Below are 23331 nucleotides of genomic sequence, written 5' to 3'. Positions count from 1 at the left end.
GTCCTGGGGATTTATCCGGGGATTTATCCACCTTTACCCATTTCAAAACATCCAGTACTTCCTCCTCTGTAAGATGTCACCATCCATTTCCTACAGTCTATAAATTCCACATCCTTTTCCACAGTAAATACTGATGTAAAATACTCATTTAGTATCTTCCCCATACAAAGGCCGCCTTGCTGATCTTTGAGGGGCTCTATTCTCTCCCTAGTTACACTTTTGTCCTTAATATATTTGTCAAAACTCTTTGGATTCTCCTTAATTCTATTTGCCAAAGCTATCTCATGTCCCCTTTTTGCCCTCCTGATTTCCCTCTGAAGTATACTCCTACTTCCTTTATACTCTCCTAAGGATTCACTCGATCTATCCTGTCTGTACCTTATATATGCTTCCTTCTTTTTCTTAACCAAACCCTCAATTTCTTTAGTCATCCAGCATTCCCTATACCTACCAGCCTTTCCTTTCACCCTGACAGGAATATACTTTCTCTGGATTCTTGTTATCTCATTTCTGAAGGCTTCCCATTTTCCAGCTGTCCCTTTACCTGCGAACATCTGCCCCCAATCAGCTTTCGAAAGTTCTTGCCGAATACTGTCAAAATTGGCCTTTCTCCAATTTAGAACTTCAACTTTTAGATCTGGTCTATCGTTTTCCATCACTATTTTAAATCTAGTGGTGTTATGGGTTTAAATGGAGAGGAATTTCTTAAGTGCGTACAAGACAATTTTCTGATTCAGTATGTGGATGTACCTACTAGAGAAGGTGCAAAACTTGACCTACTCTTGGGAAGTAAGGCAGAGCAGGTGACTGAGCTGTCAGTGGGGGACCACTTTGGGACTAGTGACCATAATTCTATTAGATTTAAAATAGTGATGGAAAAGGATAGACCAGATCTAAAAGTTGAAGAATCCTCTCAACTGGAATCCAAGGATAAATGTTTTCATTATGATTTAAATGCATAGAATCATGAGCTTAAAATATTGAGTGTGTTGGGTCAATCAGTATGCTCAAGGTGAATATTTAAACAACAGAGGATTGATGAGGTCAGAGTGGTTGACGTGATCTATATGGACATCAGTAAGGCGTTTAACAAGGTTCCCCATGGGAGACTGGTTAGCAAGGTTAGATCTCATGGAATACAGGGAGAACTAGTCATTTGGATACAGAACTGTCTCAAAGGTAGAAGACAGAGAGGGCAGTGGTGGAAGGGTATTTTTCTAACTGGAAGCCTGTGACCAGTGGAGTGCCACAAGGATCGGTACTGGGTCCACTATTTTTCGTCATTTATATAAATGATTTGGATGCGAGTGTAAGAGGTATTGTTAGTAAGTTTGCAGATGACATCAAAATTGGACGTGTAGTGGACAGTGAAGAAGATTACCTCAGATTATAACGGGATCTTGATCAGATGAGCCAGTGGGCTGAAGAGTGGCAGATGAAGTTTAATTCAAATAAATGCAAGGTGCTGCATTATGGGAAAGCAAATCTTAGCTGTACATATACACTTAATGGTAAGGTCCTGGGGAGTATTACTGAACAAAGATCTTGGGGTGCAGGTTCATAGCTCCTTGAAAGTAGAGTTGCAGGTAGATAGGATAATGAAGAATGTGTTTGGTATGTTTTCCTTTATTTGTCAGAGTATTGAGTACAGGAGTTGGGAGATCATGTTGCGGCTGTACATGACTTTGGTTTGGCCACTTTTGGAATATTGCATGCAATTCTTGTCTCCTTCCCTATGGAAGGATGTTGTGAAACTTGAAAAGGTTCAGAAAAGATTTACAATGATGTTGCCAGGGTTGGAGAATTTGAGATATGGGGAGAGGTTGAATTGGCTCGGGCTGTTTTCCTTACAGCATCCGAGGCTGAGGGGTGACCTTATCGAGGTTTATAAAATCATGAGAGGCATGGATAGGGTAATTAGACAAGCTCTTTTCCTTGGAGTGAGGAAGTCCAGAACTAGAGGGCATAGTTTTAGGGTGAGAGGGGAAAGAGAAAAGATACCTAAGGGACAACTGTTTCACGCAGAGGGTGGTACGTGTGTGGAATGGGCTGCCAGAAGAAGTGGTGGAGGCTAGTACAATTGCAACATTTAAAAGGCATCTGGATGGGTATATGAACAGGAAGGGTTTGGAGGGAAATGGGCTGGGTGCTGGCAGGTGGGACTAGATTGGATTGGGATATCTGGTTGGCATGGACTGAAGGGTCTGTTTCCATGCTGTACATCTCTATGACTCTACGTTTGTATTTGTCAAGGGGCTTAAGTGAGAAGGATTAAAAGATAAATTTGAGGTTCAAATTGGCCATAATCTATTGAGATGGTGTAACAGACTTTTGAGGGATGAGATGGCGTTAAGTGGCAGTGGGGGTGGGAGTGAGGTTGTTGAGGTTTATAGTCTACTCTTGACCCTGGTTTCCTGATTTTAGGACTTACAAGTATTTGGCTGCTATTAGATCTTCAAAGTGTGTGCGTGCCTACCTCTGGGGCATGGCCAGCATGGTTGGTTGCAAAACAGAGTGATGAGCAATGCATTCTGACTGAGGGTACCATGAAGGATTCTTCTTCTCAACCTCTCCCATACCCTGAGGTGTGGTGACACTCAGCTTAAACCACCACCAGCCGTCTCTCTCTTTCTCTCTTTTTCTCTCTCTCTTTCTCTCTTTCTCTTTCTCTTTCTCTTTTTTTCTCTTTTTTTCTCTCTTTCTCTTTTTTTCTCTCTCTTTCTCTTTTTTTCTCTCTTTCTCTTTTTTTCTCCCTCTCTCTTTCTCCCTCTCTCTTTCTCTCATCATATGGTCTGGTCAGACTAGGTTGACATTTTTCTGTTATACCTATCTAGCTTCCCCTCCTTTTGTAAACAGTATTTGAGGTGAATGCAACTACCTTTATAGCTGTGATTCCAAGCATTATTTGATACATAACTTTACCGATGGAACAAAAATTCCTGGAAGTCCTTTGAGGACCCACCTATACTGAGAGAGTTAACCTCTGTGAGCCAAATGTGCCTGAAGACTCAGACATGACGTACCGTTATCTGAATTTCTTGATCACGTAGATTTTCATAGAATCCTGGAACTCTACAGTGTGGAAAGAGACCATTTTCATCAAGTTTGGACTGATCCTTTGAACATCATCCCACCCAAACATAGCACCCCCACCCTAGCCCATTTACCATGGCTAACTAATCGAGCCTGCACATCCTTGAACACTATGGGCAATTTAGCATGACCAATCCACCTTACCTGCACACCTCTGAACTGCGGGAGGAAACCAGAACACCCAAAGGAAACCCACACAGGGGGGAATGCGCAAACTACACACAGACAGTCGCCCAAGAATGGAATTGAACCCAGATCCCTGGCGCTGTAAGGCATCAATGCTAACCACTGAGGCACCGGGGTCCACCCTAAATCTACTCCCTCGATTTGTCACATTAAAAGTATTTTCTCCCTCACGATAAGTTTGAAATCGGGGGATCATAGTGATGCAGTGGTAATATTGACCAGAGGCTCATAGTCCAGGGGCATGGGTTCAAATGTCACTTCAGCTGTTGGAATTCTAATTCAGGTAATAGATCTGGAATTGAAAGCAAGTCCAGTCCCTGATGTTGACCATGACAACTAGCACAGATTATTGTAAAATACCATGTTTCTTTTAAAACAGATTAGTGGATAAGATGCTTTTTACAGCAATGTCATTTTTATGAAAGGAAATTTTTCCTTACCCAGTCTGGCCTACATGTATCTCCAGACCAATCAAAAAATGTTTATTCATGGAAGTTCGAGGATTGTTTCGTGGACCAGATGGATTTGCAAAGCAAAAGTAGACCATTGAGCCTTCTCCACTATTCAATATGACCATGACTGATCATCTGACTCAGTCCCCTTTTCCTGCTTTCACCCCATACGTTTTGACCCTGTTAGCCTCAAGAATTATACCCAACTCTTTTGTGTTCAATGTTATGGCTTCAACCACTTTTTCTGGCAGGATTCCCATTCTCTGGATGAAGATGTTTCTCCTTATTGCAGTTCCACTCTCTATCCTTAGACTGTGACTATTGACGATGGTTACATGGATGACCATTCAGGCAAGCTTCTTCAGTTTCAGATTTTTGTGAATTCAACTTTCAACATCGCTGATGGTGAGAATAATGCCCGTATCCCCCAAACCATTCACTTGGGCTTCTACATTACTAGCCCAGCACTAATACCAGTGTACTTGTACCTCCCTTATAAGCTTTCATATGGTTGGTCAATGTATTCTTTCTCCAATGAGCATTTAGTTTTCATGCTCATACTCACAAGTTGGATAGGTTCACTTTCTTTCCAAAGCTGGTAACGTTGCTGAGATAATTTGTTACTGCAGCAAGATGGTGGACCCCGTGTGCATGTTTAAGTCACTGCAATAACTCAGGAAGCTTGACTGGAAAGGAATACCATTTATCGTTGAACCATTACTGATGGGGTACATAGATTCATCCTCCCTCAGGACGGACAATTCTACAGAGTCTGCTGTATTCTTTTGACATACGTATTTATCCCGAAGTGCTCTTACACTCAACTGAATGGTTTTATTTGCTCATCACCATGTTTTTTTTGTTTTTAACTACTAACCACCAGCTGTAAATCACACGTTGGATAGTTACATGCAAAGCCCATTAATGGCAATAAAAATTAGTGAGGGAGAGTCGGAATGGTTTGGGTCTGCTTTATATTTTTTAAACATTCTGCTCAGAAGTTTTCCCACACACCTCAGGAACACATGGGTCTTGAACCCAGGCCCCCTGGCTCAAAGGCAGGGGCAGTACCTCAGCACCAGAACAACCCTCTTTGTAGGTTTTGTAATATGTATTGTGAGCAACCCTTTAAGGGATGTTATGACACACCTCTGCAATAAGTGGGACTTAGATCTGGGCCTCTGAGCTCAGAGGTATGGGCACTACCACTGCACCATGAGACCCCCACCTGGGTCTGTTTTATATTTTTAAAATCAGCTTGTTCAGAGATGTTTGGACACAGTGCTGGTGCAGTTGAGACTTGAACGCAGATCTCCACAGCCCAGAGATAAGGACACTAACACCCTGCCACAACAGCCCTCTAGGACTGCTTTATTTTCTTTTGTCTGGCACCCAGATGTGCTTTTACACACAATGGGTTAGCTTTTTCTTCCATCATTTTTTTATGGAGTCATAGAGTCACAGAAACAGAGCCTTTGATCCGACCATTCCATGCTGACTATAATCTCAAACTAAGCTAGTCCCATTTGCCTGTGCTTGGCCCAGATCAATTCAAACAATTATTTTCATTTACTTATATACACGTCTTTTAAACATTGTAACTGGACCTACATCCATCACTTCCTCTGGAAGTTCATTCCACGCACGATCCACTCTCTGTGTAAACAAATTGCCCCTCATGTCTTTTTAAAATTTTTTCTCCTCTCACCCTAAAATATGGCCCCAGTCTTTAAATAGGTAGCATCCAAGGAGCAGGAGAATCGATGCACTTTTCCAGCACCGCACTCTCGACTCTGATCTCCAACATCTGCAGTCCTCACTTTCTCCCAGTCTTGAAATACCCTACCCTAGAGAAAAAAAACATTTGCCATTTACCCTATCTATAGCCCTCATGATCTTATTAACCTCTATAAGGTCACCACTCTACTTCCTACACTCCAGTGCAAAATTTCCCAGCCTATCCAGCCTCTTGTGAGAAGTCAAACTCTCCATTCCTGGTAACATCCTGGTTTTGGAATATTGCGTGAAATTCTGGTCACCTTCCTATCGGAAGGATGTTGTGAAACTTGAAACGGTTCAGAAAATGTTTACATGGACATTGCCAGTGTTGGAGGATTTGAGCTAGATGGAGAGGGTGGATAGGTTGGGACGGTTTTCCCTGAAGCTTCGGAGGCTGAGGGGTGACCTCGTAGATGTTTATAAAATCATGAGGGGCATGGATGGGGTGAATAGTCAAGGTCTTTTTCCCTGGGTTAGGGAGTCCAGAACTAGAGCCCATTGGTTTAGGGTGAGAGAGGAAAGAAAATAAGAGAGACCTAAGAGGCAACATTTTTACGCAGAACTTGGTGTGTGTATGGAGTAAGCTGCCAAAGGAAGTGGTGGAAGCTGGTATGGTTACAATATTTAAAAGGCATCTGGATGGGTATATGAATAGGAAGGGTTTGGAGGGATATGGCAAATGGGACTGGATTAGGTTCGGATATCTGGGCAGCCTGGACAGGTTGGACTGAAGGATCTGTTTTCGTGCTGTACATCTCTATGACTTTGCCTCTTAGATCGCTTCTGAACCCTCTCCAGCTTAATAACATCCTTCCTATAAGTGGGTGACCAGAACAAGACACATTACTCTGGAAGAGGCCTCACCGACTTCCTGTACAACTTCAACATGAAATCCCAACTCCTAGACTCAAAGGTCTGAGCAATGAAGGCAAACATGCTAAATGCCTTAATGTTAATTGAGGGTTTGGTTAAGAAAAAGAAGAAAGCATATGTCAGGCATAGATAGGATAGATCGAGTGAATCCTTAGAGTATAAAGAAAGTAGGAGTGTACTTAAGAGGGAAATTAGGAGGGAAAAACAGGGACATGAGATAGCTTTGGCAAATAGAATTAAGGAGAATCCAAAGGGTTTTTACAAATGTATTCAGGACAATAGGGTAACTAGGGAGAGAATAGGGTCCCTCAAAGATCAGCAAGGCAGCCTTTGTGTGGAGCCACAGAAAATGGGGGAGATACTAAATGAATATTTTTCATCAGTATTTGCTGTGGAAAAGGATATGGAAGATATAGAGTGTAGGAAATAGATGGTGACATCTTGCAAAATGTCCATATTACAGAGGAGCAAGTGCTGGATGTCTTGAAACGATTAAAGGTGGATAAATCCCCAGGACCTGATCAGGTGTACCCGAGAACATTGTGGGAAGCTAGAGAAGTGATTGCTGGGCCTCTTGCTGAGATACTTGTATCATCAATAGTCACAGATGAGGTACCGGAAGACTGGAGGGTGGCAAACGTGGTGCCACAGTTTAAGAAGGGCAGTAAAGACAAGCCAGGGAACTATAGATCGGTGAGCCTGACCTCGGTGGTGGGCAAGTTGTTGGAGGGAATCCTGAGGGACAGGATGTACATGTATTTGGAAAGGCAAGGACTGATTTGGGATCGTCAACATGGCTTTTTGCGTGGGAAATCATGTCTCACAAACTTAACTGAGTTTTTTTGATGAAGTAATAAAGAAGATTGATGAGGGCAGAGCAGTAGATGTGATCTATATGGACTTCAGTAAAGCGTTCGACTAGGTTCCCCATGGGAGACTGATTAACAAGGTTAGATCTCATGGAATGCAGGGAGAACTAGCCATTTGGATACAGAACTGGCTCAAAGGTAGAAGACAGAGGGTGGTGGTGGAGGGTTGCTTTTCAGACTGTGACCAGTGGAGTGCCACAAGGATCAGTGCTGGGCCCTCTACCTTTTGTCATTTACATAAATGATTTGGATGCGAGCATAAAAGGTACAGTTAGTAAGTTTGCAGATGACACCAAAATTGGAGGTGTAGTGGACAGCTAAGAGGGTTACCTCAGATTACAACAGGATCTGGACCAGATGGGTCAATGGGCTGAGAAGTGGCAGATGGAGTTTAATTCCGTTAAATGCAAGGTGCTGCATTATGGGAAAGCAAATCTTAGCAGCACTTAATGGTCAGGTCCTAGGGAGTGTTGCTGAACAAAGAGACCTTGGAGTGCAGGTTCATAGCTCCTTGAAAGTGGAGTTGCAGTAGATAGGATAGTGAAGAAGACATTTGGTATGCTTTCCTTTATTGGTCAGAGTATTGAGTACAGGAGTTGGGAGGTCATGTTGCGGATGTACAGGACATTGGTTAGGCCACTGTTGGAATATTGCGTACAATTCTGGTCTCCTTCCTATCGGAAAGATGTTGCGAAACTTGAAATAGTTCAGAAAAGATTTACAAGGATGTTGCCAGAGTTGGAGGATCTGAGCTACAGAGAGAGGCTGAACAGGCTGGGGCTGTTTTCCCTGGAGCATTGGAGGCTATGGGGTGACCTTTAGAGGATTACAAAATTATGAGGGGCATGGATAGGATAAGTAAACAAAGTCTTTTCCCTGGGGTCATGGAGTCCAGAACTAGAGGGCATAGGTTTAGAGTGAGAGGGGAAAGATATAAAAGAGACCTAAGGGGCAACCTTTTCACTCAGAGGATGGTACGTGTACGGAATGAGCTGCCAGAGGAAGTGGTGGAGGCTGGTACAATTGCAACATTTCAGGCATTTGGATGGGTATATGAATAGGAAGGGTTTGGAGGGATATGGGCCGGGTGCTGGCGGGTGGGACTAGATTGGGTTGAGATATCTGGTCGGCATGGACGGGTTGGACCGAAGGGTCTGTTTCCATGCTGTACATCTCTATGACTCTATAACCACCCTATCCACACGTGATGCAAACTTCAAAGAATTCTGTAGCTGAACCCCTAGGTTCCTCTGTTTTACAACGTTACCCAGGGACCTACTTTTAATCATATAATTCCTGCCATTGTTTGTTTTAGCAAAATACAATACCAAATTTTCTCCAAATTAAACTCCATCTGCCACTCTTCTGCCCATTAACCCAATTTTGTTTTTAAATTATTAACCACCAGCAGTAAATCACTCCCATTGTAGTCAGTTAGAAATTTACAGACAAGCCATCAAAAGTGTGGGAAGAGTCGGGAGAGACATTACCATTGTGCCACAAAACCTGTCTGGGGTCTGCTTTTTATTTTAAATGAACCTGTTCAAAGATACTCTTACACACCTCTAGAGCAAGCAGGACTTGAACCCAAGCCTCCTGGCTCAGGAAGTAGGAGCACTACCACTATGCCACAAGAGCCCTTTGGGTCAACTTTATTTTACTTTTGTTAATCTGTCTGTTCAGATGTGTTATGACATGTCTGGAGAGCAGTGGAACTAACCTCGGTCCCCTGGGTCAGAGGTAGGGACTCTACCACAAGAGCCCCATGGGTCTGCTTTTTTCTTTAAAACATATATCTGGAAGTGTTATCACACACGTCCGAATGACTTTCCCGCCACCAAATCACCATGACTTTTTAAAAAATTTTAACTATTAATTATCATCAGTAATCATTTGTGTATCCAATTAGATATTTACAAGCAAATCCTATTTTGGGCAACACAAGCTGTCAAAAGTGAATGTGGGGGCAGGGCAGCATGTATGGAGAGCATTTTGGGCCCTTGAGACTCCCTTTATATATGTTGTTTTAACTTGACCTGATTTTTCGAGTCAATGTCCAGGGATATTATTACATACCTCTGGAGCAGATGGGTGTGGATCCGGGGGGGGGGGGGGGGGGTCTAGGTCAGGGGTAGAGATGCTACCACTGCACCACAAGAGAGCCACTGGGCTTGCTTTGTTTTTGTGAGTTATGTTTTGTTATTCATTTTTTTTCCACCACCAGTAAAACACCCATGTAGTTAATGAAAGAATTATAAGCTCCGTAACAGGCACTGCTGTCATTAAAAAAGTGAGCAGGGGTTAGGGAAAGAAGGAGGGTACTAACTCTGGGGCCATTTAATAAAGGGCTCAGGTAATGAGTTCCAACTGGTCAGGCCTTGCCTGTTACCAAGGAAACTCATCCTCAATGAGCGCCATAGGGAGATTAATTAGTGATTCTCCATTCGCCTTGTAGAGGTTATCATCATCACTATAATGAATTTATCCTTGCTGCTTAACTTGCCCCATTTGTTTTAGACCAGACCAGATCCCGTCAAAATATATTAAGAAGGTAGCCTAGACCATAGCTTTTTTCTTATCTTAAAGCCAAATTTGAGGTGCTGTCTTCCATATGCAACTTGTTTGGTTAAACTACCAACATTAAGCAAAACACAATTTATTAAAACACTGTAGTTAAAATACAACAAAAGAAAAAGAAACGTGGAATAACTTAACTCCATTGGCTATCTTAACAGAACAATAGGTTATTTTACTCCTAAACATTAACTTGTTCCAATATAGCAACGTCCTCATGAGCACACCCTTAGCAAAAGGCAAATTCAGACACAGATTGTCACATGCAGTCCTTCAATCCAGGTGGAAAGAACATCAAAAGAAAGAGAGAAAGAGAGAGAGAGCGAGAGAGAGAGCCAGGACAGATTCACTGCCTTCCAACCCTGCTGAGACCCCAGCAACAATGGCTGAAAACTAACTAAAAATCCTGGATCAATGTGAGCTCGACCACACCCATTCAGGCTGCCTCTATTGTTCCAACTTTAAAAAAGAACCACGGCCTCACAAGTTGTTTATCTTGTCGTGGACTACTTGCCATCTGTAACCCAGTCTCTCTCAAAATGTAACCAGGACAAAACACCCCTCTTAAAACCACAATATCATCACACACCCAATAGTAGCCATGCTTCTTTTCTTGTTAAGAACAGTCTTTCAGTTGTTATTGTTATGAATTTAGAATTGGTGGAGTGTCAAGGAATGGCCTCAGCAAACTGAGTTATGATTCATGCTGTGTTTTACGAAAGTCTAGTCAGAACATTTTTTAAAAAAGTTCCCCTTTTACTTAAAAGGAGTTTTGCTCTTCACGTTGTAGGAAGGAGACACTTTGATTTGGAGGCATTACAGTGAAGGGTCAGTAGATTGGTTTCTTGGATGAGAGTATGCAAAGATTGGGCCAAAGTTTAGTACTGCGATGAGAAGGAATAGTTTCACTTCAAAATAGATTGTGAATCTTTGGAACCCGTGTACCCCAGAGATTTTTGGATGCTTCATCACTGAGTAAATGTAAGGCTGAAGGAGATGGATTATTCACCTCCCAGTCCATATATAAGTCAGAGAAAGGGTAAACTCGCAGCGAGGGTCCATATTCAATTTGATAAGGTTTGACTGGGAAGCTCAGGACTCAAGATTTTGCACAAGCTGAACTATGTGGGAAGTCCTAGATACTTCTGGTAGTCTGGATGGCCATGCATGCTAGCCTACTGTTGGAGAGGCGTTTTGGGAGCTTGAGGAGCTGCTAGGGAGACACTATAGTACATTCATGAGGTTGAGAGATTTGTGCATGACCTATTTCAGGGTGTGGTCACCACACGTGCAGGCACAGAGGGAATGGGTGACCACCAGACAGAAGAAGGGGATCAGGCAGGGAACGAAGATATCCCCTGAGAGCATTTCAATTGTGAGCTATTTCTTGGTGAGAGTGATGGTTCCTCCATGGAACAGTCGGTGCCAAGACCATAGCACTGTTGGTGGTCCAGCTGCTCGTGCCCAGATAGGAAGGACTGTAGAAGGTCAGTAGTGGTGGAGGATTCGTTAGTGAGGGAATAGACAGAGGCTTTTGAAGGACTCCAGGGTATTCAGTTGCCTTCAGGCTGCTAGGGTCAAGGACGGCAGGGAACTTCTGCAGGGCACTTTGACGGGGGAGGGTGAACAGTCAGAGATCATAGTATACTTTGGAGCTAATAACATAGGAAGAGAGAGAAAAGAAGAGGTCTTGAAAGCAGGCTGTAAAGAGTTAAGAAGGAAATTGAAAAGCAGAACATCAAAGACAGTCACCTTCAGATTACTCCCGGTGCCACAAAGGAATAGAATGATAAAGAAATGCTTAAACTATGTTTGGCTGGAGAATTGGTGAAGGAGGGAGTGCTTTAGACTTTTAAGGGCTTTGGGTCTGTTGCTATTTGTGAATATAACTATGCCACAGCAGTTGTGGAGGGAATAGTGAGAGTAAGGGCAAATATGTTCTTCATAAGAACAAAGTGTGTGACCAAGACTAGAGAACCCTGGATGCCAAGGGACATAAAGGATAGAATTAAGGAAAAGGAGAAATGTATGGCAAGTATTGAGACCTCAATACGACATAGTTTCTGAAAGTGCAGGAGCAGAGATAGTAATAAATAAATTACAAATGAAAAGAGAATATATGAGAAACAATTATTGGGTGGAATAAAATAAAGGAAAACCCAAATAATTGTTTTAAATAAAGAAAGAGCAATAGAATAACTAGGGAAAGAGTAGGGCTCATTATGGACCACAGGGGTAATGTGTATTTGGAGCTAGTCTTCAATGAATATATTGTATCAGTCTTCACAATGAAAACGGACAATGCAGATATAGCTACCAGGATGGGGAACTGTGAAATATTTGAAGAAATGAACAGAGAGTTTTTTGATGAGGTAACAAACAAGGTTGATGGGGGAGCAGTAGATGTTGTCTGTATGGACTTCAGCAAAGTGTTCAACAAGGTTCCGTATGGTAGACTGGTGAGCAACGTTAGATCACATGGGATACAGACGGAGCCAACCAACTGGCTTCAGACTTAGTTCAAAGGGAGGAGAAAGTGGGGATGATAGAGGACTGCTTTTCAGACTGCAGCCCTCTGACCATCAGTGTCATCCCTCTGACCATAAGGGTCAGTGCTGGGTCAACTATCTTTCATCATTTATACAGGGGAACCTCGATTATCCGAACATGATGGGCGGGTACTATTTCGATCGGATAATCAATTATATGGTTAATCGATTAAATGCCTTTCCTCTAGGGCTCCGAGTTTTTAAGTCTGCTCCTCCTTCAGGAGACTGCAGGAGCACACAGTTCACGGGGCCCCACCCCCAACCCTGTGCAACACCGCCCCTCCACGCCCAACACTACCTCCCCACCCTGACCCCCACTCCCAATGCTGTCCAACACCGCCCCCACCCCCACTACTTTCCACCCCCATCCAACACCGCCCCTTCACCCCAGCCCCGCCCAACTCAGCCCTTCCACCCCCAACCCTGCCCAACACAGCTCCCAACAACACCCGGCCCAAACTCCGTCCAACCCTGTCCACCCCCTGCCCCTCTCCGGGACAGCCAGACTGTACACCAACAAGACTGCTGCAGCTGCCTTTGTGGGGTAAGTCTCCAAATAGCACGCACGCGCACACACACACACCCCTTTTTACTGCAACTTTTTGACAGGTTCCACCTTTGCCCTGGACGGGACAATGTTGGAGAGGTTATCTGGGGAAGGAGGGTTTAGGGTACACCCTCTGTGTATGACTCCATGGAAAAGGTGGGGAGAGAGAGAGAGGTCTGACAGTCAGTCATTTGGAGACAGTGCCTGTTTAATCACTTTAAATAAAAGACACGATCACTGTTGGAAACAAGTCTTTGATGTAATGTTTCCATCGGAACCTTGAGATCTGCTTTGGATAATCCAATTTTTGGATAGTTGGTATTCAGATCATCGAGGTTCCTCTTGTATAAAGAATTTGGATGTGAATATAGGAGGTATGGTTCACAGGTTTACAGATAATAACAAAATAGTGTTGTAGTGGATGGTAAAGAAGATTATCTGAGTACAACAGGACCTTCATCAGCAGGGCCAATGAATCATGGAGTGGCAGATGCAGTTTAATTAAAAAAAATGTGAGTTGTTGCATTTTAGTAAGGCAAACCAGCACAAGATATACACAGTTAATGGTAGCCCTTGGGGAATGTTGTCGAACAAAAAGACCTTGGGGTGCAAGTGTGTAGTTCCTTGATAATGGAGTCACAGGAAAAGCATAGAGTCGTAGAGATGTACAGCACGGAAACAGACCCTCCAGTCCAACCCGTCTATGCCGATAGATATCCCAAACCAATCTAGTCCCACCTGCCAGCACTCGGCCCATATCCCTCCAAACCCTTCCAATTCATATACCCATCCAAATGCCTCTTAAATGTTGCAATTGTACCAGCCTCCACCAAAATTGCCCCTTAGGTCTCTTTTATATCTTTCCCCTCTCACCCTAAACCTATACCCTCTAGTTCTGGACTCCCCGATCCCAGGGAAAAGACTTTGCCAATTTACCCTATCCATGCCCCTCATAATTTTGTAAACCTCTTTAAGGTCACCCTTCAGCCTCCGACGCTCCACGGAAAACAGCCCCAGCCTGTTCAGCATCTCCCTATAGCTCAAACCCTTCCAAGTTTCACAACATCTTTCCGCTAGGAAGCAGACCAGAATTGCATCAATATTCCAACAGTGGCCTAACCAATGTTCTGTACAGCCGCAACATGACCTCTCAACTCCTGTGCTCAATACTCTGATCAAAGAATGCACTTGGTATGCTTGCCTTCACTGATCGGAACATTGAGTAGTGGATTTGGGACGTCACGTTGCAGCTATACAAGATCTTGTTGAGGACCACTTTTCGAACACTGCACAATTCTGGTCGCCCTTCTATGGGAAGGATATTGTTAAACTTGAGAGAGTACAGAAAAGATTGGCGAGGTTGTTGCTGGAACAGGAGAGTTTGAGCTGTAGGGAGAGGCTGGGGCTTTTCGTCCCTTGAGCGTCGGAGGCTGAGGGGTGAACTTGTAGAGGTTTACTAAATCATGAAGGGCACGGATGGGGTAATAGTCAAGATCTTTTTCCTCAGGTGGAGGAATCCAGAACTAGAGGGTATCGGCTTCAGGTGAGGGGGGAAAGATTTTTAAAAAAGGACTTGAGAGGTTACTTTTACATGCAGAGGGTGGTATGTGTGTGTGTGGAATGAGCTGCCAGAGGAAGTGGTGGAGGCTGGTACAATTATAGCATTTAAAAGGCATCTGGATGGGGACATTAATAGGAAGGGTTTAGAAGGATATGGGCCAAATGCTGGCAAATGAGACTAGGTCAGACTGGGGTGCCTGGTCAGCATGGATGAGTTAGCCCAAAGGGTCTGTTTCCATGCTGTATGACTCTATTGATACTAGTTGGTTTTGAAACCTAAAAAGTGGATAAATTTGCTGGTCTGGATGAGATGAATTCCAGGCTGTTGAGGGAAGAGATATATGGGGTCTGGGCAGTAACTTTCAAGTTACAATATGTCTGCACTTGTTCCTGCAGCTTAGATTGCCAGGTCTTTTTCTGCAGTTAGCTTACTTTCCTCAGAACATGTTTAACAATTCCAGTATAACGACCACAGATCAGTTACCAGAAGCTTGTAATGAATCAAAAACATTTAGACATCATGTAGGTTAAAGGCTGAATGTTCGCCATGGGGTAGCATGGTGGCTCAGTGGTTAGCACTGCTGCCTCACAGCATCAGGGTCCCAGTTTTGATTCCACCCTCAGGCGACTGTCCGTGTGGAGTTTGCACGTTCTCCCCGTGTCTGCGTGGGTTTCCTCCAGGTGCTCCGGTTTCCTCCCGCAGTCCAGAAATGTGCAAGTCAGGTGAATTGGCCATGCTAAATTGTCTATGGTGTTAGGTGCATTCTACAGAGGGAAATGGGTCTGGGCAGGTTACTCTTCGGAGGGTCAGTGTGGACTTGTTGGGTCGAAGGGCCTGTTTCCACACTGGAGGGAATCTAAACAAAGTCAGGAAAATTCATGACTCCTTGAATTCAGTTTGGTTTTAAAAAAAGCTTTCCCAAAGGGCCAGATTTTAATTTTGAGGTAGTTGGAAGGGTGGGTTAGATGGAGTTGGACCTACTGTCCCTTGGAAATGGTGCTCAGACAACAGACAGGACTGACAAAGGTCAAGACAGACACTTTATCTAAGGCCCTTCTTTCTGCCCTGGAACTTTATCCCGTTATATTACAAACAGACTGAACTTCCAACCCTCATTCCTGTCCTCCACTCTCACACACTCCACTGTTATAGACCAGCATCTCTCTCCAGAGGCTGAGCTTCTCCAGCAATTTCTACTTTTATTTCTGACTTATAGCATCCACAGTTCTTTCAGTTTGGTGGTTTCACAGACCTTATCCACCTTTATGTATATTTGTGTCTACTTCTAACAATTCCTTCATATTTGTAAAACCCATTAGTTATGTTTCAGACTCCTGAGAAAAATAAGTTGCTTCTGATAGAAGCATTTTAAGTGTGGGGCCACTCCTGTGAAATACACCTGACCCCCTGTACTATTGACCAAAATGGAAGCCACTTCAGGTTCAGGTTTGGGATTTCAGAATCGATGCACCTGGGCAATTTTGGTGAAGTCATAAAGTTCCTCTGTCTCCAGTGAAAATTCAGACCAAATAATCAACACTTCAAAAAGTGGGAACATAACATAAAATAGACAGGCATATTCTCGAGGTAACATAGAAGTGATGGATGAAATGGTAAACGGGATTATTGAGTCAAAATTAAAATTGCAAACCAATACCCCATTCCTACATTACAGGGACTGATGTATGCATAGATTTAATGACTTACATGAGCACCCAAACCAGGTAAGGACTGGGACTATGACAGTTTGTTTCATAGAATCCCTACAGTGCAGAAGCAGGCCATTTAGCCCATCGAGTCCACACCAACCCTCTGAAGTGTATCTCACTCAGACGCTCCCGATACCCCTACCCCCCCATGTCTAATCCACCCAGCCTGAACATCCTTGGGCACTATGGGTAATTTAGTTTGGCCAGTCCACCTAACCCGCACGTCTTTGGATTGTGGTAGGAAATGGGTTCATTTAGGTGGAAACCCAAGCAGACATGGGGAGAATGTGCAAACTCCACACCGACAGTTGCCCAAGGGTGGACTCAAACCTGGCTCCTTGGCACTGTGAGTGCTAACTACTGAACCACCGTACTACCTGAATATCTTTTCCTTTGAGTATCTTTTGGTGTTGAATTTATTCAAGGGTTGCCATGATTGCTGTGGGCTTAGGAGTGTTTGTAGTCACTTACCTGTCCATTTAGAGCTAAAAATGATATTTGTTAATCATTTATTAATATTTCAAACACGTGTCTCCATCCCACTGATTGCTCAGCTGTCTGGTCTGGTGAGAAATGTTGGCCTTTAAACTTCAATGTGGATGGCTGCCTTCTCTACCCCAATGAAGCCACCTGAGAATGAGCCATTGTTCCTGCCCCTGGTGACATCTGTTCTTTATTGAAGGGTCCCTGGACACAATGATTGCAAGCTTTGCAGATGTCAACCCCCTGATCCCATGATGCATTGTGAGCAGCTGACTGCTCCTACCTCAGCTTTCCCCACTGAAACAGATGGGAAGCAAGCAACTGATCTGAAGCAACACGTCCGATATCCAGGCAGCGGGTTCTTGCTGCTAACATGGTTACTTTAAATGTTTTGAAGCATTTATCTTTCAATATTGTCTTTTTTTCTTACATTCATAGTTCTTACAGGGCACAACTGATTTTTTTTCCCTTCTTTTCAATGACAGAGAAGGTTGTTGAGAGATCATCGGTTGTCAAGGAGATTTCACAGTGCAGGCGATTGTTCGCAGGCCCTTTTTCTTCACTTATTACCAGCCCCCTCTGGCAGAATGGAGGACCGAGGCCTAGTCAGAACACAGACTTATCTCTGAATTTCAGCGCAAATGGTGAGTGAGCCTCATCGTTTTACTCACTGCTCTTGCACTTCCTTTGAACTTTCAAATGTCGAAATGGGGTTTTTCACTACGTTTTCAATGCCCCGAACAACCCATTCGTCAAATTCATTCTGTGTGCGAAAGGACATTGAAAATGTGAAATTATCAATAAGTGGCCAACCTCCTCAGTTATTAATTGTCTTTTATAACAAATATATTTTGTGTCTATGTGCGACGTCAGCTACTTCTTTTCTGATATAGGATATTTTCTGCATGGTAATTGTTGATGTCTGTTTTATAGAAAGGTGAAGTTGCCATTGTTTCACCAGACCATACAGCTGATCTCATGAGAAAGAATGAGATGGCAGGTGGTGGTTTAACTGCGACCAAAGATGTGTCAGTTAGGTAGATTTGCCATGCTAAATTACCCCTTAATCTCCAGGAATGTGTAGGTTAGGTAGATTGGCCATGCTAAATTGCCCCATAGTGGTATTAGATTAGATTAGATTACTTACAGTGTGGAAACAGGCCCTTCGGCCCAACAAGTCCACACCGCACCCGCCGAAGCGCAACCCACCCATACCCCTACATTTACCCCTTACCTAACACTACGGGCAATTTAGCATGGCCAATTCACCTGACCAGCACATCTTTGGAGTGTGGGAGGAAACCGGAGCACCCGGAGGAAACCCACGCAGACACGGGGAGAATGTGCAAACTCCACACAGAGAGTCGCCTGAGGCGGGAATTGAACCCGGATCTCTGGCGCTGTGAGGCAGCAGTGCTAACCACTGTGCCACCGTGCCGCCCACATAGTGTCAGGAATGTATAGTTTAGGTGGATTGGCCATGCTAAATTACCCATATTGTCTAGGGATGTGTACGTTAGGTGGGCTAGCCATGGGAAATGCAAGGTAACAAGGATAGGTTCGAGGATTGGGTCTGGGTGGGATGCTGTTTGGAGGACTGGTGTGGAGACAATGGGCTGACTGGCCTGCTTCCACAGTGTAGGTATTCGATAACCTGAGGATCTCCATGACACAGGTGAGAGGAAAGGTTCAGAATGCAGGATCTTAGTGATAACCTCAGCCAAAGTGGGAATTGAACCTGTTCGATTGGCAACACTCTGCATAAAACATTAGCCATCCAGCCAACTGAGCTAACCGATCCTTTACCTTGCTTCATCCCACATGCCTGCTCCACCATTTAATATGATCACATCTGAATGAATATTTCAATATCGTTTATCAACATTATCCCCATAACCTTTTACGCTGTTGGTAATCAGAAATCTATGAAACTTTCTTTTTTATTCAAGTTCTCTCAAAAGCAGGGATGTACTTCTGAGGCTGTATGAGGATCTGGTCAGGGTACATTTGGATATTGTGTGCAGTTTTGGGCCCCATATCTCAGGAAGGATGTACTGACCCTAGAGCGTGTTCAGAAGAGGTTAATGGTCCCAAGAATGAAAATCTTAATGTGTGAGGAACGTTTGAGGACTTTGGGTTTGTATTCGATGGAGTTTAGAAGGATGAGGGGGGATCTAATAGAAACATACAGAATACCAAATAGCCTGGACAGAGTGGATGTTGGGAAGATGTTTCATTGGTAGGAGACACTAGGATCCAAGGGCACAGCCTTAGAATAAAGGGAAGACCTTTTAAAACAGAGATAAGGAGAAACCTATTCAGCCAGAGAGTGGTGAATCTATGGAATTCATTGCCACAGTGGGCTGTGGAGGCCAGGTCATTGAATATATTTAAGACCGAGATAGATAGGTTTGTAATTGTCAAGTCATCAAGGGTTATGGGGAGAAAACAGGAGAATGGGATTGAGAAACTCACATGATTGAATGGCAGAGCAGACCCGATGGGCCGAATGGCCTAATTTCTGCCCCTATGTTTAATGGTCTTATGGTCTAAAAATACTGAAAGACTAAACTTTTGCTTCTAAGCTGGAGAATTCCAAGGATTCACAAGCCTCTGAATAAAAATGGTTCTCTTTGTGTCAGTGGCATCCACCTTATTTTTAAATTGTGCTCCCTGGTTTGAGACTCCTCAATGAGAGCAAACGCTTCACGAGCACCTACCCTGACTATCTTTTACATTTTTTTAGGTTTCAATGAGATCACTTCTCATTCTACAACCCTCCAGAGAATATAGACCCAGTGTATCCAATCTCTCTTCATAGGCCAGTCACCCCATCCTGGGATTGACTCCAGTGAACCTTTGTTGCAGTCCCTCATACATAACCTGTATATACAGTGTAACTTGTACCTGGTAGCTATCACACAATCAATGACCCCTTACTTAAGGGAAGAGCTTCTTCTCATTGGGTGACCAGGTAATTTTCCTGAACTGCACGAGATAAAGCAGGCCCTGTAGGTCCCATGTAAAGTGGAGGATGTGCGAGTGAATCTACTCGATGGCGACTAGGAGTTCAGTCAGCACACACACAACATGGTGTCAATGGTGGTTGCCTGAAGACTGAAAATCCAGAGGCTTGACTTCAGCCCACGCAAAGTGTTTGTGAGGCCCCTCCCACTAGATGCCATCTGTTCCATTTCAGAGAGGGACAGGACTGGGCACTGCCTGGAACTTTGGTGCTGGTGCAGGGCAAAGACTCAGAAACAGGGGAAGGGGAGAGCTTGTGACTCCAACAATTGTTTCTATGAGCCCAAAAAGGGTGGGGGGGGTGAGCTTTTGTTTTGGTAAACACTACACTTGCTTTTAAATTTTACTTTCATGGCAACCCCCTTAGAATCCCTACAGTGTGCAAACAGGCCATTTGGCCCAACAAGTCCACACTGACCCTCTGAAAAGTATCCCACCCAGACCCTTCCCCCTACCCTATTACTCCGAATTTCCCCTGACGAATGCATCTTAACCTACACATCCCTGGACACCACAGGCAATTTAGCATGGTCAATTCACCTAACCTGCACATCTTTGGACTGTGGGAGGAAACACATGCAGACACGGGGAGAATGTGCAAACTCCACGCAGACAGTTGCCCGAGGCTGGAATTGAACCTGGGTCCCTGGTGCTGTGAGGCAGCAGTGCTGCCCACTGAGCCACTTGCCCTTTCTCTTTGGGAATTCCGAGATACCATATCAATAATGGTGTGTCTTAGGTATTAATTCTTTAATTCTTGCAAAGTTTCAGGTTATATTTCCTATTATCTGTGTTTACCTCCTTCTTGTGAAATGTTTCAAGCATGCTTAATACACTAAATTCCTCTCTGCAGTATTTAACTGTACTTGTAATATTCTGAAATAAAACCTGTACTGCATCCTGGGAGGAGAATGAGCTAAGCAATGAGCTAGAGGTGGTGTCTGAACAAATTGGTATTGAAGTATGTTATTTTACAGCTATTTTCTAATATTAAATTCATTATATTTTCTATTACTAATCTTATTATTTTTTCTAATATAAATGAGTTTTTCCATTTGATACGTGAAAATAATAATGACTGCAGAAGACAATAAAAGCAAAACAGTGTTAAAGCAGCAATGTCACACTCATTATATAGGAACCTTCATCTCTTATAGAGAACTTATAAAAGAAAACGATGAAGTCACCATAGTCTTAGAAGAGTGTAAGGTTGCTCTATCATTGGAGGGAGATGGCTGGTGGTGGGTTAATCTGAGAGTCACCGTCTCAGGCGAGGGAAGAGGTTGAGAAGGAGAGTTCTTCGTGGTACCCTCAGCCATTGTGGGAATTGGACTCCTGCTGTAGGCATCACAAACCAGCCATCCAACACAAAAAAGTAGCCTTTCATTTCAACCATGGGTTTCATGACCTGAGGATATCCCAAAGTGCTTACAACCAATTCATTACGTTTGAAGGAGAGGAGGCCTGAGGTGAAATTCCACCTGTCCCCAAAGGTGTACCCCACTATCTCCAAACATGTCGATTAGAAAGTATCTAGAACTGGTGCGATGGGTTAGAGTCATAGAGTCAAAGAGATGTACAGCATGGAAACAGACCCTTCGGTTCAACCCGTCCATGCTGACCAAATATCGTAACCCAATCTAGTCCCACCTGCTAGCACCCGGCCCATGTCCCTCCAAACCCTTCCTATTCATATACCCATCCAAATGCCTCTTAAATGTTGCAATTAGATTAGATTACTTACAGTGTGGAAACAGGCCCTTCGGCCCAACAAGTCCACACCGCCCCGCCGAAGCGCAACCCACCCATACCCCTACATTTACCCCTTACCTAACACTATGGGCAATTTAGCATGGCCAATTCACCTGACCTGCACATCTTTGGACTGTGGGAGGAAACCAGAGCACCCGGAGGAAACCCACGCAGACACGGGGAGAACGTGCAAACTCCACACAGTCAGTCGCCTGATGCGGGAAATGAACCCGGATCTCTGGCGCTGTGAGGCAGCAGTGCTAACCACTGTGCCACCGTGCCGCCCACAAATTTTTGTACCAGCCTCCACCACTTCCTCTGGCAGCTCATTCCATACACGTATTCTGTGTGAAAAAGTTGCCCCTTAGGTCTCTTTTATATCTTTCCCCTCTCGCCCTAAATCTATGCCTCTAGTTCTGGACTCCCCAAACCCAGGGAAAAAAACTTTGTCTATTTACCCTATAATAATCCTTTGTCTAATTACCCTATAATTGCCCCTCATAATCTTGTAAACCTCTATAAGGTCACCCCTCAGCCTCCGACACTCCAGGGAAAACAGCCCAGACTGTTGAGCCTCTCTCCATAGCTCAAATCATCCAATGCTGGCAACATCCTTGTAAATCTTTTCTGAACCCTTTCAAGTTTCACAACATCTTTCCGATAGGAAGGAGACCAGAATTGCACACAATATTCCAACAATGGCCGAACCAATGTCCTGTACATCCGCAACATGACCTCCCAACTCCTGTACTCAATACTCTGATCAATAAACGAAAGCATACCAAATACCACCTTCACTATCCTATCTACCTGTGACTCCACTTTCAAGGAGCAATGAACCTGCACTCCAAGATCTCTTTGTTCAGCAACACTGTCTCGGACCTTACCTTTGAGTGTATATGTCCTGCTAAGATTTGCTTTTCCAAAATGTAGTACCTCACATTTATCTGAATTAAACTCCATCTGCCACTTCTCTACCCATTGGCCCATCTGGTCAAGATACTGTTGTAATCTGAGGTAATCCTCTTCACTGTCCACTACAACTCCAATTTTGGTATCATCTGCAAACTTACTAACTGTAACTCTTATGCTCGCATCCAAACCATTTATGTAAATGACAAAAAGTAGAGGACCCAGCACTGATCCTTGTGGCATTTCACTGGTCACAGGCCTCCACTCTGAAAAACAACCCTCCACCACCACCCTCTGTCTTCTACCTTTGAGCTAGTTCCATATCCAAATGGCTAGTTCTCCCTGCATTCCATGAGATCTAACCTTGTTAATCAGTCTCCCATGGGGAACCTTGTCGAACGTCTTACTGAAGTCCATATAGATCACATCTACCGCTCTGCCCTCATCAATCCGCTTTGTTACTTCCTCAAAAAAGTCAATCAAATTTGTGAGACTTGAGTTCACATGCACAAAGCCATGTTGACTATCCCTAATCAGTCCTTGCCTTCCCAAATACATGTACATCCTGTCCCTCAGGATTCCGTCCAACAACTTGCCCACCACCAGCGTCAGGCTCATTGGCCTATAGTTCCCTAGTTTGTCCTTACCACCCTTCTTAAACAGCGGCACCACGTTAAACAACCTTCAGTCTTCCGGCACCACACCTGTGACTATCAATGATACAAATATCTCAGCAAGAGGCCCAGCAATCACTTCTCTAGCTTCCCACAGAGTTCTAGGGTACACCTGATCAGGTCCTGGGGATTTATCCACCTTTATGCATTTCAAGACATCCAGCACTTCCTCCTCTGCAATTTGGACGTTTTGCAAGGTGTCACCATCTATTTCTCTACAGTTTATATCTTCCATATCCTTTTCCGCAGTAAATACTGATGAAAAATACTCATTAAGTATCTCCCTCATTTTCT

At 43.9% G+C, this 23331-nt stretch overlaps 1 protein-coding gene across 9 annotated transcripts in view; it reads left to right on the top strand.

Moving 5' to 3' along the window:
* LOC140458452 (protein mono-ADP-ribosyltransferase PARP6) overlaps positions 1–23331 on the top strand; it is a 156668-nt gene that overhangs the window by 17947 nt on the left and 115390 nt on the right. For 8 of the 9 annotated variants that reach the window (XM_072553052.1, XM_072553051.1, XM_072553050.1 and 5 more), the window contains exon 2: positions 17161–17319. In XM_072553052.1, the coding sequence (XP_072409153.1) occupies positions 17317–17319 (3 nt within the window). In that variant the 5' untranslated portion in view covers positions 17161–17316. Of the gene's footprint in view, positions 1–16974; positions 17052–17160; positions 17320–23331 lie in introns of those variants that run through there. The other variant, XM_072553046.1, reaches the window with a different exon arrangement.

Source organism: Chiloscyllium punctatum, chromosome 33 (genome assembly GCF_047496795.1).
Source record: "Chiloscyllium punctatum isolate Juve2018m chromosome 33, sChiPun1.3, whole genome shotgun sequence".
In the NCBI taxonomy this organism is placed as follows: Eukaryota; Metazoa; Chordata; class Chondrichthyes; order Orectolobiformes; family Hemiscylliidae; genus Chiloscyllium; species Chiloscyllium punctatum.
This window is presented reverse-complemented; position numbering and strand designations above follow the sequence as displayed.